This window comes from Protopterus annectens, chromosome 12.part0, assembly GCF_019279795.1.
Source record: "Protopterus annectens isolate FY-2018-M chromosome 12.part0, PAN1.0, whole genome shotgun sequence".
NCBI lineage: Eukaryota > Metazoa > Chordata > Ceratodontiformes > Protopteridae > Protopterus > Protopterus annectens.
The window spans coordinates 497,497,867-497,516,241 of record NC_056746.1 but is presented as its reverse complement, the minus strand read 5'-3'; the positions used below and the strand labels follow the sequence as shown (position 1 = coordinate 497,516,241).

General features: G+C 37.9%; 1 protein-coding gene across 1 annotated transcript in view; it reads left to right on the top strand.

Annotated features, from left to right (window-relative positions):
• Positions 1-14,034, top strand: part of LOC122816180 (cytochrome P450 3A19-like) — a 167,572-nt gene extending 153,538 nt beyond the window's left edge. Inside the window, exons 4-5 of the mRNA XM_044088929.1 lie at positions 12,618-12,775; positions 13,919-14,034. Coding sequence (XP_043944864.1) covers positions 12,618-12,775; positions 13,919-14,019 — 259 coding nt within the window. The 3' untranslated portion in view covers positions 14,020-14,034. The remainder of the gene's footprint in view (positions 1-12,617; positions 12,776-13,918) is intronic.
• Positions 14,035-18,375: the final 4,341 nt, after the last annotated feature.

The window sequence follows — 18,375 nt, the reverse complement described above, 5'->3', positions numbered from 1 at the left end:
ATTAACCTTTTTGTTTTTTCTCAAACCATTACCTCCCCTACCAGGATAAACAAGCCTAATAAGAAAGAAAGTACCTTAGATTGGATTCTCATAAATAATCATCCCAGACATATGAAGCTGGAATGCTCCCTGATGATGTAAGTGACCACTCACTAACCTACATCATCAGGCTAAAATCCAATCTACCTAATCCAACCATATCTAGGACAATTAGAACCAAGAAAAACGTCAACTTCAAGAGCATGTAACTGATCTCCCTTAAAATACCTCACACTGGAGGAAGCTGTTAATTACTTTAATTCTAACTTCCTAGCCATACTAGACCACCATGCACCAACCTGCTCTATTAGAATGAGAACTAAATCTGCCCCATGGCTTTCAAAAGAAACCAGGCAAAAAATCCATCTCAGAAATAAATGCTGGAATAAATCTCGTTTAACTAAAAGCCCAGTAGACCAACAAACCTTCAGACAGCTGAGAAATGAAACTAAAAAAGCTATACTGTCTGACAAAAGAAATTACTACCTACAATTCCAGCAGACTAACCATAATAAACCACAAAAGTTCTGGGCAAGTATTAATCAATTATTACACCCAGGTCAATCCATCACACCAAACCCACAAGGCACAGACCAGGAGAATCCCAAGCAGACTGCTAATGCCTTTAATACCTTTTCACTGAGGCCATTCAAACTCTTGCCAGTCAGTTATCTACTCAGAACTTAACTATGTCCAACTCTAACTCTAACCAATTCCTTCAATTTATCTTCCAACCAGTCCCAACAACATATATTCTTACCCTTATCCAAAACTGAAACAGTGCACTCCTTCAGCAGACCAACTACCCACTGAATATCTACAAAAGGCAGCCAAATCCATTGCCTATCCCATTTCCATTCTCATCAATAGAACCATCAGTGAAGGACACATCCCTAAAATCTGGAAAGTATCCCATATTATCCCCCGTCACAAGGGTGGAAACTCTACTGAACTCTCCAATTACCGTCCCATAGCCCTACTTTCTCCCTTAGCAAAGATCATGGAAAAATGCATCCGCAGACAATTGCTAGACCACCTAATCCAAATAACTTACTTTCAAACTCTCAACATGGTTTCAGACCTTCCCACAGCACTACTACTACTCTCCTTTCCTTTACTGACTGTATTAACAAAAACCTTAACCTCAATATGCTTTCCTCTGCACTGTTTATAGATCTGTCTAAGGCATTCGATATGGTGAATCACCAGATACTTATAAATATCCTCAAATCCCTGTCACTAGATGCACTAGCTATAAAATGGTTCCAGTCCTACTTAGATAACAGACAACAGGCTGTACTTTGGCATAACATTCTATCTACCGATCTGCCTGCTAACATTGGTGTTCCTCAAGGGTCCCATATTACCTCTCCTGTTTTCTATATTTATCAATGGCCTTCACCTAGCAATCCCGCAAGCTACATGCATACAATATGCAGATGATTCCACACTTATATGCTCAGCCACATCTATATCTGAACTTCACTCCCTTACCCAAAATGTGTTTAACAGAGTTGAACAATGGTTTACACAGCGTTGTCTTCTTCTGAACCCCCCAAAAAACTAAACTCCTCTTTTTTACTCCTACTTGTAAGTCCCCCCCAATAGACTTCACAGTAACATCCAATAATGGTACTCTCATATCCCCAGATCCAACTACCAAACTACTAGGTATCACCATAGATAACAACCTTAACTTTGACACCCATATTAACAATACTCTAAAATCTGTTAATAGAAAACTAGGCTCTCTCTACAGGATCAAACCCTTCCTCTCTCCTACAACTAGAATAACTATTGCTCACACCCATCTAATTTCTACTCTCCTCTATGCCTCACCCATATATACTAATCTCTCTAAAAACAACCTTAATAAAATGGAAAAACTCCTACAATAACATAGCCAGATTTGCTACAGGTAACCCTTTCAGAACCCACCACTGTTTTAATCTAAAGCATCTAGGATGGCTTGAATTACAAAATCAGCTTAAATTCCACCAACTGACCATTGCCCATAAAACCCTTTACCAACCTACCAATACCCCTATACTATCTACCCTCATTACCCCCTACAACAATCTAAAGACCTTACGATCATCACATATACTTCTTGTAAATATTTGTAAATCAAACAACAGGGCTGGGGACTCTCTTTTCTCTAATACTGTTGGAAAATCCTGGAACCTTCTTCCTAACGAACTTTCCTCTCTTCCCTCTATATCACTCTTTAAAACCAAACTGAAACTTTTCCTCAGAACACACTGGTTGTGCCCCTGTACTAAACCTGACTGATCAACTAGCTCTTCTTTCTTGGTTCAACGTACCCTGCTCTTCTCAGTAATCAAGTTCCTTTTTTTAATAACAACTTACCTTGTCCTTCTATACTATTACTTACATCTTCAGAATCTCATAAAGGAGACTACTTTTATTAATATATTGTATAATTTCAGCTCCTACTTTTTCTTTATGACTACTTGTATACTAATATATTGTATAATTCAGCTGCCATCTTTTTCTTTATGATGTATTGCAACTACATTTTGTATTGTACTAATAATTGTATCTGTATATTTTGCACTATGTTATGAACGAATGACCTCTTTGATTATTCTCTGTACTGCACCTGCAATGTTCATTGTATACATAATTTTTTTTATATGTGATTTTGTTTGTTTCCTCGAAGCTTATCTCCCCGGGCCTCTACTGAAAATGGAAATATATCCAGTTAGACTAGCCCGGTCAACAAATGTAAAATAAAATAAAAATAATATATTCTTACTCTGATACTCCAGTAACTCAGAGAAAGACTGAGTTCTTAAAAAATGTCTTGCTGCTTCTCCAAGAAACTTCGATCCATGTACATTTAAATTTAAATAACTTTGAGCCTGCAAACCGTCAGTTCTATATGTGATAAGAAAATAAAAATGAGCAATCATAGATTCAAGCAGTAAAGCTTGAAAAATTGCACATTAAACAGTTCCATATCAAGCACGGGAATGCAATCTTTTTTTTTCTTTGTATGCAACACTTTTAGGATCATATTACAGAGAAGGAAAAAACAGCAGGTAATAAGAAAACTTGACATGTAGGTAGAGTTTTTTTTTCATGTAATTTTGAATTTTAAGCTTAGTATTGTTCCTTTTGATCAGGCCTACAACTATCGCTAAAGCTACACTGTTTCTGTCTTCTACACTTAGCTTGAAGCTGATCACCTATAACTGACTATACACACTAAATTACTCATGTTTAACTCAGCCACTCCAATGCAGCTCAGGAAGTTTGCACTGTAACTTCCAATGGGCAGAGAGAGCCTAAGCCTTTTGACAGAATCAAGTTATGTCCTCACATTTCAAACAAATGTTCATATATCTGGAACCATACGGGTTATGAAAGAAGAACTGCAAACCCTTCAGCATAAACTATTTTTATAGTGGTAGTATTCTTTAGGTTCTAGGTCTTAAACTGAATGTTATAAGTTACTGTTACACACAGTAACTATTATGTTTGTAATATTTTGTAAACAACTTACAATATCTCAGCAACCACTCAAGTTACAACACATGCTGTCAGCAGCATTTTATTATCTATCTGAGAGCTTTCATGTGAGGCAAAGGAGTTCTGTCTGTGTTACTTGGTTGCTGAGATATATTTAGAAAAATGTAAAAATTATATCTATATAAATTAATATCATAAAAACAACAGTTAATAGCTCTTTACCTGCAGTGGACAGACATCAGCTATTAATGCAGGTGAGTTTGTCATTGTGTAAGCTTTAATATGAAACCTTTTAAAACTTTGTACATAGCATGGTTTTGGAATTATTGATGCAAATATGAACAAGCAATATTTGATACCTAGCGGCATCAGTAGGATTTAACTGCAAATGCATCTAGAGGCGTCACTCGGATGTAATCAGTTAAAACTCCTGATTGCCCTTGTAGCAAAAAATCAGTGACCTTTCTAACTGTATTACTTTCTCAACATAGTATATAATTGGTATGTACCAACTACGCGGTGGTGGTGCTGCGGTAGCGTTGTTGCCTCACAGTAAGACGTTGTCTTGTTCGATTCTCAGCTAAAGCGTCTTCTGTGTGGAGACATGCGTGAATGGGCGTACCTTCGTTGAAGGTTGTGCATCAGAGCAACTCGGCAACGTAAAAATCTACTGCCAATCATTAGCGGACCGGAGTTCCGCTGTGGCGACCCCTAACCGGGAAAAGCCGAAAGACACAACAACAACAACAACCAACTACTTCATTTCTAAAATTGTTTATGTTATAAAACTGATAATGATAAAAATACAATAACAAAGAAAATAGTGTACATGACTTTATGAAAAGTCAAAGAGAAACAGTTCCCTCAGAAACCAAATGGATTAATACATAAATCCAGTTGTCTTTGCACATACAAATCTTGGGGATTAGATTAAAGGAAAGGAAAAACATTTTATGATGAAAAAATGACATGTATGGGAGCACATCTTTTAAACATTCTAGTGTTAGGACTTACATCATAAATCCTTTGTTAGCATTCAGCCATTGGGTTGGGCTTGGTATAATGGTTAAGGTTTTAATTTCACAGACACAAGGTACAGGGTTTGATTCTTACCTTTGAAAGGGAAATTGGCTAGCCTTAAAATAACCCAAAAGGGCAGCTAGGCTAGTACTTAACTTAAGAAGCTAATACAGCCTTCTTTCAATGTGGCATTAAAATGGTATGCTAAAATTAGTTCTTAATACTAGTTAAAGCACTGATTGCATATTATATGAGGTTAGGCAACAATGAAATTGTCTAACAGATAACAGTGACTTGAGAGGAGTTAAATATATATTACATTTCCATATGAACTATACACCAGCTGCCTGTTTTGTACTCGGTAGCTTATTATAGAGCAGTTCTCCCTGAACATTAAGATGGCATTTTTCCCCTTGTTTATCTATCAAACCTGGCATTATGCAGTGTGAACTACGCTCCTAAATATCTACCTTAGATCATTACTTCCCATATAATATTACAAACTTAAGAACCAGAAGAAACCTTCAGTTGTTATGTTTTCATTTCTTGTTTCCACATTGAACATCAATGGGCTAAATAAGTTTGCATGAATGACTACAGTTTTCTCATCTTCATCTAACAGCAGTGGCGTAGCTGGGGGGGGTGAGAGGGGTAGTCCACCTGGGGTGGAACTTTTGGGACTGTCACATATAATTTAAAAAAAATACTGTTTTGTTTTTAAGGGCATTCTTCATAAGAACGGTCTGGTCGCATACACCTGTGTGTGCATAGTTGCAGAGACATACTGTTCTTCCTTTCCACCCACAAGAAATTTTAAATACAGTAGAGCATCAGTCAATCTGCTTTGCATCTAACATTCACAGATTTGCTTTACTTGTTAAGTGTTTGATCTGCTTTGGGAGCTTTGTGTGTGTGTGTGTGTGTGTGTGTGTGTGTGTGTGTGTGTGTGTGTGTGTGTGTGTGTGTGTGTGTGTGTGTGTGTGTGTGTGTGTGTGTATGTGTGTGTGTATGTGTGAAATGCCCCAGTTAGGGATACCTGGTGGTTAGTGTTACTCAGGCTCAAACCCTGTACCTTGGGTACAAGAAACAAGAGTCTGAATTCTCTACCCCTACCACAACTTGTAATTCAAGGAGCTGAGTCCACAGAATGTCTGAAATGTTTAGCTTGGCTCATACTTTTGGTCTGTTCCTCTTAAAATTTGTGGTTTTCTGGCAAATCAGTGAGGACTGAATTCATTAAATAATAAGAGCCATTTAAGTTTCAGTCTTCCTATCTTTCAAGAAATGCATGGCAACACAAAACATTTTATTCTAGAAACTTTCTAAGATTATGCAAGCAATGTTTAAAATGTGTACCTGGTTTTGGGCGTTGTCCCCCTCCTCCATAAATTTTGTCTTTTTCCGCATTTCTTGTGCTGCAAAGTTGAGAGATACAGTTGAGTGTGAAGTGCATTTTAAAAGGAGCTGAGAGCTTCAGGGGAAGAGTTTAGTGCTGCTTATGCCAAGTCTGTTTGCAATGTGCACCTGTTGATATTACTATTGTGTTAAAGCTTTTGAAAGCATTGTTAGTAGCACAACAGGTATTATCTTTGTTTTTGATGCAGAAGGCTGTGGTCTGTGGGTTCTACTCCCACAATATATAGATTGCTGATACTGTACCGTGTTGTACTGTAAAGGGGGGTGGATGCTGCAGTCCTGAGAATGTTCTCCTCTGAAGAAGACACCTAGTAACTATGAACTTGTTATCAGTTTGCCATCCATTCCCTATTGCAATATTACCAGCTTACAGTACCTTTTTTAATGTAACATAGTTAATTTATTCTTCAAGGGCAAGAGGCACTTTATTTGTAGATGAAACAATGAAATAGAAAGCTGTTTGCTAACAGCAACCTCTTCATTAGTTACAGATCTTTTTAATGTGGAATTATTTAGATGACTTTTACTTCTGCAGAAATTCTGCATATTTACTGCTATTAGTGGATTGATTGACAAAAGTTTGAGTAGACCTTTATATTGAAAATGTTCTGAATTGGGCAGTTTTGTAATTATTGGTTCATACATTTTGTTTCATTGCTTACTGGGAAAATGTTCAAAATGATAAGTTTAAAACACGCTCTAACAAGTATGCTATATTATATAATGAATATAATTTAATACAATCAGGAAGGTGAATCAAAGAACACATGTATATTTGCATGGTCCTAAATATGTGTGCAAGGGGCTTATGACTTGAAAACAGCCCAAAGGTAAACTTTATCCTCCACTGGCCATATGCATTTTCCTTTGAATGTGAGTTTCAATGCTGTTTCAATGAATGTGAGTTTCAAGGGCAGAGAAGTTTTAATGCTAAATCTGTTTTCATTATGAGACTGTATTGCTTTGTTTAGCAGCTGTTTAGCAGTGTTTGTGCAATAAAATTTAAAATAAAAGTTTTACATTAAATCCAAATAATACTGTAGAAGTAAAGCATAAAACAGTATGCATATTACAGTGTTTATGGTAAATGGGGAGAAGTACCCAAGTAATTGAACACTGGAATGGCTAGGGGGAGGGCTGTGTATGGGGGCCCATTTGGCCATGATTTTATGAGGGGGCAGGAGCAGCAAACTCAGAGAGCCCCAGGCAGCACAACTCTAGCTACGCCACTGTCAAGCAGTTTTATAATGTGACAGAAGTAGCTGCTTTTGCAAATATTAAATGTTTAGAGCACAGGCATATTTTCTTGCAGCTAAAATTCCATTTGGACTTCTAGAAAAGAGATGCTCCAGGGTGCCAATGTGGGTGTCCAGTTGCCAATCCACCTCACCCCTCACTAGCCACCACCCTTGCTTCCAGTTGATTTAGAAAGACCCCTCTGACCCACACTTAGAAGAGGAGGAGCCAATATACACACACCCTCCCTTCCCTGTTAGCACCTCAGATGCCCAAGACACTAATCAAACATGAGCCACCTAGACTATAGTCAGGGATTTATCCCTCTATGCCATGGCACTGGCTGCTACCATCATCATCAAACTCCCCTTTCCCATTTTCTACATAGGGTTGAGGTGTCATATCAACTGTTGCCATTTCTCTATATTCAGTGCCACTTTCCTACCTTCATTAACAGTCATGATTGACTGTTGTAGGTATTTTGTCATAGAACCTGTCTATCTCTTTGCTGAATGTTCTCAACTTCCCTTGCCTTCTTCCTGTCTATCCCAAATCTTCTTCAGCATATTGTCTCCGGCTTTCCAGCATATGTGTCCAAACCACTGTAATCTGTTTTCTTTGACAGTTTCCACAAATGAAGCTACTTGAATTTCTGCTCTGATGTCCTCATTTCTTTGTCTGTCCCACAGTGTGCATCCTACTACTCATCTGAGGCACTGCATCTTCATCACCTCTAGCTTCCTCAGTTGCTCTTCCTTTACTGCCCACATTTCTGTACCATACAGAGGTACTGGTCACACAACCTTTTTTGTACACCTTACTTTTCAGCTTTTTTGACATTTTTCCTGTCACACACTACCCCTGGCACTCTGTGCCAGTTGGTTACCAGACATCATTATTATAGAAATGGCCACAGTACTGCCCCAGCAAATGCTCCTTATAGTCCATAAGTAGCAGGTGTAGGAAGGTTTTAGTTTTTTGGTTGCACCTACTGGAAGCCTGGCTGAAATCAGTACCTGAAGAGACCATGTGTCCTCTGCAGGTCAGAAAGAGGAGGAACATGGTAGCTTGGTGAACACAGTCGCACATAAGGACACCATTTGATGAGCTTCATTGGACAGCATGATTGCATGATGCTACATACCAGTGAAATAGTTAAGCAGTGATAAGAGCTTTGCAGTGGCCATCCATGCATACACATGACTGTGCACAGGCTGAGACAAGTATAATAGTGCTGACTGTGGCTGATAAGGCATTATGTTGTAGCTGTAACTCAGAAAAGATCATGCTAAATTATCTCCTTAGCATATGTACTATGACATAGGGCCCATTTTACTGTGAATAAATTATGGTCACCATATTTAGGGGATCACATTACAATCAACTTAGCAATTGGGATATACTGGCCACCTAGCAATGTGAATATTGGCTCTAGATAATAGTCACTGTTGATGTGACACCTTGACCAATTTGTTAAATGGAAAAAAGGGTCCTATGGATAGCTGGATGGATAGATAACAAAATGTACTTCCATACAGGCAAACTCACAGCAGAGAGGACAACTGGTAATGAATCTAAGGAATGCACCATGCACACAAGAGTGCAAGACAGCAATAGGAACAGATACTAAGCACAGGAAAAAATGGATAACAGTTCAAGACATGACAGGGGACTGGCATGCTGTGGGGGGCTCACTGTAACATGGAACAACGTACAAGGTGAGGATCGGTCACTCACCTGCTGTGTAGGGTTTGCAACAGTTTATATGCACACAGACACAATGCATGCTGCAGGAGATATGAGGCCTCCTTTACACAGGTGACAACATGTGCTGTCACTACAGTGCTGACAGCTAGATAGCCATGTTACCATGTCTGTTGCTGCCATCAATATGACACAGTGTTTGAATGGGGACATCATAGTAGCAGGTAGGTTTGTAGCCACCAAATAGGAGGACAGGGGTAATGCCGAGACATTGTTCACTAGCAGGTAAAGTCCCCCCCCCCTCACACACACACACACACACACACACACACACACACACACACACACACACACACACACACACACACACACACACACACACACACACAGTTCCACGTGTGTAACCCAAAAGTGTACAAATCTTGTCATAATGAAATGGTGAGAAAAGTTCACTACACTGGAGACAGAGATGCTAGTACAGGTCATATTCACACATGACAAGCATATATCTGAGTAGTATAAAGCAGACAAGGCCTTCAAGGACCACGGATGGCAGGAAATGTTGCATGATATGAGAATTGTGGGTGGATATAGCAGGACAGTAGCATGGGGTGCATAACAGGATCACAGCTATTATCATATCATGCAACATTTCCTGCCATCCTTGGTCCTTGAAGGAAATTACCAAATACAGGTTGACCAGAAGAGGTGGACTACCAGTGCAGATGTGTCTTATAGAGGTAAATGAATTCTTGCTATTCCTGTCCAGGGCAGGTAAGATAATCCACATACCAATCAGTGGTTTGTATGTGGGAGATGGAATGGTGATGACTACCTGTTGGAGGGGAGACACCAGGTTAACACAAGTGTGTTCAATCAGTGTAGTACAATGACCCTATAATGTGAATGGTTTAGTCAGCCAACATATGCATATTTGTTCTCCAGTGAAATTGAGGCTGCAACAGTGACAAACTCCACCACAAAGTACATCTGTGCCTATAGGCTATTTAAATAATTGTCATGTAGCAATGTGTGTGACACCTGGTGGTGAGAATGACACCTATGATCCAGCATTGATAAAAGTATTTAAGCTGTTTACTTTCACAAGTTCAGTTGGTAGAGGGTCAACCACAATAGGTCAGAACATGCCTGATCTCAACAAGTCAGCTTTGGCTGATAATAATAGCACCAGTCACACAGCACAGAAATTAATATACAGTCACATTGTCAACAACAGCAACAACAACAATAACATGGGGGGGGGCACAAAGAACATCTCCCACAGCTGAGATTACATTGGAGTGGCAAGATGAACCTCCAGCATCACCTGTGTTTAGTAGTACACATCTTGCCCATGTCAGACCCACTCAAACTACACAGGAATCACCACCATAGATGGCACCAGTGAGCAGTAGCATAGCTAGAACAGGGAAAAAGGGGCAGTTGCTGCAGGCACAAAGTGTTTGGGGGCTACAGTCAGCCATCTTATCCATTCTGTTCACTCTTTAGTGCATACTGACATTTAAAAGCCAGTATTAAGTTTGTTGTCAAACCTGAGCACTGTAGCACTCCTTGTGTGGTCTACTCTTAACTGTAGCAACCACCCCTGGGGAAAGTCACCCTGCACAAAATTCTGGTTTGGAGCATACATGTGCCAGATGTGGGAATCATGTGAACTGCTTGGATATTGCTCAGACACACTGTATATAATACCTTGTGCATTGCACACCACATTTTAGTTGATGAAGTGGAAACCTTTCTGATTGCTATACCATGTGTTTTTGTGGAGTAGGCTGGATCTAGATAGCAATGTGAGTACAGCCAGTGGCCCTAGAACCCCAGGGAAACAGGTTATGTTGTAGGATGACCTCATAGTGATGTTTCTCTCCATAAAAAAAAAATATGTTCCTTTATATGCTGTAGTATCATGTCAAGGAACTGGTGTAGGATTCATATGGCCAGTGCCTGAGAAACCCCTAGGATGGCCTTGTCAGACAATAAAATATCCCAGTAGCAAGGATTGTTAATGCTACATAAACCTTCATATCTAATGGGATAGCAGTCCATGAATCCCCATGACTCTATGTATGGGCATCACATATCTACTAACTCCTGCATAATATCTTTGTCTACACAGCAGCAGCATTTGAGAATGTCTTGGTTGTGGAGGTGATAGCATGCTAGCAGCTGGCAGACCAATCTGCAATGCAAAGGATGATGATGCATAACATCACGGACACTGGCTCTGAATAACCACTAGCACATGCTGCTCTGCTAATGCTTAAGTGACTCTTAACATTATAATGCAAGTGAAGCACCTACACACCAGGAAGTCCTGCATTCCAAACAGCTAATGGCCATGTTTTTTCATGCTAATATAATGCATTTCTTTTTTTAATACTTTTATTTGCAATTTCACCAATAACATAAACATTTCAGTAGAGTCAAAACAATTTAGCAATTGCCAGTGAAAACAGTACAACCATTACCAGTGCAAATTTTATATATTTCTGAATTGCACTGGCATGTTTGATTTCATTATTTGTCTATGTAATGGCACTCATTTAGAATCATAAGATCATAGCAGGTTACTAGGCTAATGGCTCATGGGCCCTTACAAGCCTAGCCAAGTTCAAACCTTGTTCCCAAGGGTGTCTGGTTCAAGCAGACACTAAAATCAGCACCTATTGCCCCTGTCCAAGAGGGATACAGGTGGAACCCGTGGGGAAAATTTCTGGTTACCCATCCAATCATCCAAATTGCACTTAAATAGGGCCAAAGAGGGGCTTTGTTTGACATGAATAGGAAGCTTGTTCCAAAGGTGGAGCAACCACTGTGAGACAAATTTGTCTCCAGCAAATTCTGTTTATGTCACATACCAGGTTAAGGTCCTTTGAGCGAGTGACCCGTGTGCCATTTGACTTGCAAATGTGCAGCATTTACATTAAGGTTGGGTCAGAGATTGCTGTGTATGCAAGGCACAGGTCACCTCTGAGCAGTCTGTATGACATAGAGTAAAGTGACAATTATTTCAGTCTGTCCACATAAGACAGATCTTGAAGACCTTAAATTTTCTTTGTAAGGATCCTTTGTGGTCTCTTCAATTTCTGCAGGTGTTTGGAAAGTAACATACCAAAGGAAGCATTGTATTCTATTACTGGCCTGATGAGGAAAGAGTACAGGAGGGTTATAACCTCTTCTTTTCTAGAGCCAATGCTCTTACTTTTGAGAAGAGCAATATAAAATGCCCTTCTTACCACTGTGGAGACATGATGATTGAAGATAAGGTTGCTGTCAACCTGTGTGCCCACATCTCTCACCACTGACTGTGTGCTTAGGGTATTGCTATTGATGTGGTTGTTTGCAGGAACATCCTTACGCAGGGGATGATAATGCATTTTTTGCATTAAGTTTAAGACCATGACTTTGGTACATGATACATACTGCAGTATTTATCTCATATCACAATCAGAATACATTTGTCTCCGAAGTGTTTTTCCAAATGTCATGTTGCCTGACATCATGCTGTTTCTTGTAATATTGTGCACTATCTGTTTTTGAATATTGCCCCATATATTCAAAGTTTCTGGTGAGAAGAGTAATTCAAAACAATGACGTATCAAGTTAAAGTGTAACTGCATGTGCTTGTCTGGGTATGAATATAATACTGGGAGCTTAATTATTTTACATTGTTTAAATGCTTTAAGATTTAGTAAAGAGAACATAAAAACAATGGATCCATATGCTTTTATGCCATTTGGAACAGGCCCAAGGAACTGCATCGGAATGAGATTTGCCCTCCTTAGCATGAAGCTGGCACTTTCATCATTACTGCAAAACTTCTCCCTTGAACCTTGCAAAGAAATTCCAGTTAGAAACACAAGGCATTTTCAAGTTTTACTCATAAGTATATAATAATGTATAGTACAGTTTCAGAGAAGAGCTATTTCAACGCTTATTTTTGTAACTTATTTCTTCTTTTTATAACATTTAGTTATTGTAAGTGAACTATATATGTGTGACAGTAATATTCCATCAACGACTGCATTATTTGTGAGATTTGCTATCATAATCCTGAAGCAAGCAATCTTGAAACCCTGACACCATAATATCAACAGACCAACGCACTGAATATCTTGTACACTGTATCCCCCTGCCAGTCTAAACCCAAGAACATGTGCTAGCATAGGTCCTGCAGAGTCCAAAAGTGTGATACTGTGTCGTCTTTCAATATTATGATTATCTCATGATTATGGGTTTCAGGATTGTGAACTTCAAGACTGTGATAGTAAACCTTTTTAGTGATATGTATAGCTACTTGTTTTCATGTAATAAAGGATTAATTTTATCTAAGAAATGCACTTGTGATATTATATCAACTATTAACACAGGAATGCAGAAAGGCAGTATATAAACTATAAATATTACACTAATATGGTAATTTTGCATTCTACTGCAAGTAAAGTTATACTTTTTCCTTTTTACAGTTCAGCAGTGAAATGATCGCTGAGTGTTTTATTAACATGCAAGTGACAAGGTGTAGTCTGTAAGCTAACTGTAAAAGTGAAGTGGCATCTTAAGGCATTTCTCAGAATATTCTTAACAAGTCAAGTCAAGCAGCTTCTATTTTTAATATAGAATATATATTTTTTACAGATTTGAACTGTTATAATTTTCCATTATAAGTACAATTCCTGAAGGCGCAGTAGTGCAGCGGTAGCGTTGTCGCCTCACAGCAAGAGGTTCTCCCATTTAATTCTTGGCTGGAGCGCCTTCTGTGTGGACTCTGCATTTCCTCCCCGCAGTCAATTGGTGTTCAAAAGACATGCGTGAATGGACATGCCTTCGTTGAAGGTTGGGAGTCGGGCTGGCACCTCGGCACCGTAAAAATCAACTGGGAATCATTAGCAGACCAGCCTTCCGCTGTGGCGACTCCTAACCGGGAAAAGCCGAAAGAAGATGAACAACATAAGTACAATTACTAACCTTCTCTTTTGGTTCACTTTTTCTCTGTCGATCCCACTGAAAATTTCGAAAGCAAGCATAATGACCCCTGAAAAGCCTGTCTTTCTCAGATTTGTCTGCCGACCTAATGCAAAAGCAGCATAATGAAGTGTCAGCATTTTTAAGTATATGTGATGACATATTCGTTTCAAAAGGCCTTCATAAAAGCACCAAAGCAACTGCTAACAGTCCAGTAACACTGCATATCATCATCTGGATTCATTTTTAAATTTCATTAGTTTAACACAATGGAACAACGCAAGTATGAATGCATCTGCTTATTAGTGGCGTCCCTCTGTGGCAGCACAGATATTAATTACATTTAAAGATAGCGCTATCAGAAATGCTACTTGCAAGCAGCAGAACATATCTGAAATCTGGTACAATATTATGGCTTCCTGTTGTTATGTGAACAGAACAAGAACTCCTGAAAGATTGTAATGAAAAAAGATATTCCTAACCAGCAAGGCTGACAGCCATGGACTCAGAAACATGGATTACAGCAAAGAGGAAATCATATCAATCTAACACATTTGTCATGTGCTTCAAATGTATATTATTTTCCATGGTGTTTTGGAGTAAGCAGTCATATGTTTATATTCCTCTGTACCACATTGCTTCCTTATATCTGCACTGATTTTGTTTATTATATTTGGCCTGCATTCATATACATTTTCAGTCATTGTTTTACATCATACTTATCTGTGGTTTCTAACAGCATGTACTGACTACTGATTTATTAAAATTATTATGTCAAAAAAATCAAAGAATGTTCATAAACCAACCAATAATTCCAAGTAGAGTCCCAGGCAAAACCAAGACAGTAAATGTTCCAAAATAAGGAAACTCGAGGATCCAAAATATTAGCGAAAAAGAACTTTATTTAAAACAAGCGCTTTCGCCTGACTGTGTGTCAGGCTTTTTCAAGTTACAATGAAATGTTAGTTGAAACCAAACCCTTTATATGGGTTGTTTTAATTTACATAATTGGTTAAATACCATTTAATTACAGTTCATTGACAATACATTTAAAGAAGAAATACCCCTAACTTAAAAACTCTTGCTTAAGTTTGGTTAAAAATAATAATAATACAAACCACAGAAATAAAAAATACATGTCCATAAGTCGAAAACTTCGTATTTGTCTGAAGTTTCACACTTGTCAAAAAAAATCAGAACTAAAAATAACTAAACCAGTATTAATTTTTAATTTGGTATGACTCTGTACGGAACCAAAATTTCAAAACAGAAGTAACTTCTTAAAAAGTTGCTTACAAACTGTTGTTCTAAAACCATAATAAGTCATACTTAAAAAACATATATATATATATCCAAAAATATCGTAGACTCGTTTAAAATTGTTAAAAATGTAAAATTATCAGAGACATATTTATATATGTTCTATATGTGTTTTTTAACTGCTGCGTTCTAACTAAAATGTCTAGCCGTTGCTTTAATATAATGCTTTTAATGTTCCTATAGTAAAACTCGCTGTCCTGGTCTATAAGCGTGCTCTTCTAATTTTAAGTACACTACTTATGCTTATGTTTTCGTTCAAACCTGCACTCCTATTGGCCTCAAGTTTCAATTGCCAATAGAGTTCCCTGTACTCTAAACCCGTCTCCCAGTCACCACCCCTGGGATCGGGAGGTACCTGTTCTAGTACTAGGAATTTGAACTTAAAGTTGGTCCAACTGATGGATTTCCTCAAAAAAGAATCTGTTAGAGTAATGAAACCTGACAAAGGGGGTGGGGTTGTGTTAACGTACAACTCCGACTACGAAACTTATATTTATAGCATGTTGCAAGACTTAAACCAGTACGAATTGGTATCCAGGAATGAAACTAACATTGCTTATTCAAGAATCAAGTATATGTTATCAGACCAGTTACTCCAAGGTGCCATTAACGAAAAATTACACAACTACCTACAGGTCAACAAACCAAAAATTCCTGTCATCTTTGGGATCCCCAAGACACACAAAGGTCTCGACCCACTAAAATTTCGACCTATTGTAGCTGGGGCTGGTAGGATTACGGAACCCCTAGGTAAATTTATTGACAACGTCACCAAACAGTTCGGTAGAACACTGGAACATGTCTGTAAAGACTCTTGGGAGTTCCTGAAAGGTATCAAGCAAAATTTATATAACCCTGAACTTCTGTTGGTAACCATCGACATAGTTGATTTATTCCAGAGTATTCCACACTCTGTAGGATTGGAATGGTTTAATGAGATACTCAGTACTGAAACCAATTTTTCCAACACTTTGATCAACCTGCTAGTAGAATACATGGAAACTATTTTATTAAACAACTACATTTATTTCAATGGAGAGATTTACAAGCAGAAAAAAGGAGTAGCAATGGGCACTCCATGTGCATCCCTTTATGCTAATGTTGTCCTCCATAGATGGGAACATAGGTTTATTTTTTCGACAGGTTGGGTTAAGCACATAGTACACTATAAAAGATACCTTGATGACATATGTATATTTTGGTCAGGTACATCAGAGCAATTTTTGTAGTTCGTGGAATACTTGAATTCAACTACCCATTTTTTGTTATTTACCCACACCATCAGTAATGACGAGTTACATTACTTGGATACTACTGTATACAAAGACCACACTACCAATACTTTCCAGTCAAAATTATACAGAAAACCGTCCTTTTCTAATACATACTTGCATTTTTTAAGTGGACACCCTTTTTACCAGAAAAAGGGTATAGTTAAGGGGCAATTTATTAGAGCCTCGAGAATGTCCAGTACTCTAGATGACTTCATGTTAGAAATCAATTTTTTGAAATCTTTATTTCTTGAAAGGGGTTATCCTTCTTCCCTGCTGGATTCTTTGTCGAAACAAGTCATAGACAACAGAGATAACTTATACCCCCCTTTACTAGGGACTGAAGGTATAGTTAATCAGGCAACAACTAGTAAAGACGGCCACTTATATGGAAGTTTTATTTACACCTACTGTCGTGATTCTTTTGAAATTGAAAAAATTGTCAACAGGCATTGGCCTGTTATTTCTTTTCACGAGGAACTAAAGGATTTACTACCCCCAGTCCCTACATTTATTAGGAAACGTGATACAAATTTAAAAGAAATCTTTGAAGCTAAGAACACCACGAGAATGAGTTCCCAGTTACCAAGAGTAGGCACTTCAAAATGTGGTAGGTGCAAACAATGCACCCACATCCTTGATGGACCTAATTTATTTATTACTTCAAGGAATTTTTTGTTTAATCCTAATTTTTCTACCAATTGTGGCAGCAAAGGAATTGTATATTTGGGTATCTGTATCTCCTGTATCAGTTTTTATATTGGTAAAACAGAAAGACCTTTAAGGAGAAGGATATATGAGCATTTATATGAAATTTCAAAACAAAAGGAATCAAATGCTCTCTACAAACACTCCCTTGTTTGCAACAACTTTAAGTTCAAATTCCTAGTACTATAACAGGTACCTCCCGATCCCAGGGGTGGTGACTGGGAGATGGGTTTAGAGTACAGGGAACTCTATTGGCAATTGAAACTTGAGGCCAATAGGAGTCCAGGTTTGAACGAAAACATAAGCATAAGTAGTGTACTTAAAATTAGAAGAGCACGCTTATAGACCAGGACAGCGAGTTTTACTATAGGAACATTAAAAGCATTATATTAAAGCAACGGCTAGACATTTTAGTTAGAACGCAGCAGTTAAAAAACACATATAGAACATATATAAATATGTCTCTGATAATTTTACATTTTTAACAATTTTAAATGAGTCTACGATATTTTTGGATATATATATATATGTTTTTTAAGTATGACTTATTATGGTTTTAGAACAACAGTTTGTAAGCAACTTTTTAAGAAGTTACTTCTGTTTTGAAATTTTGGTTCCATACAGAGTCATACCAAATTAAAAATTAATACTGGTTTAGTTATTTCTAGTTTTGATCTTTTTGACAAGTGTAAAACTTCAGACAAACACGAAGTTTTCAACCTATGGACATGTATTTTTTATTTCTGTGGTTTGTATTACTATTATTTTTAACCAAACTCAAGCAAGAGTTTTTAAGTTAGGGGTATTTCTTCTTTAAATGTATTGTCAATGAACTGTAATTAAATGGTATTTAACCAATTATGTAAATTAAAACAACCCATATAAAGGGTTTGGTTTCAACTAACATTTCATTGTAACTTGAAAAAGCCTGACACACAGTCAGGCAAAAGCGCTTGTTTTAAATAAAGTTCTTTTTCGCTAAAATTATTATGTACTTTTTTGTGACTTTCTAGTAATTTAATTCAAATGCATTGAAATTTATTTCATTTGGTCTTAATCGTTATCATAGGTTCATAGGTAAGTACTAGGTTATTGGCCCAAGGGCCTAAGTAAGCCTAGCCAACAAGGTTCCCTGGCCTACGCCACCCAAGAAAGTTAATTTCCTGTGCCCCTGTCGAGCAGA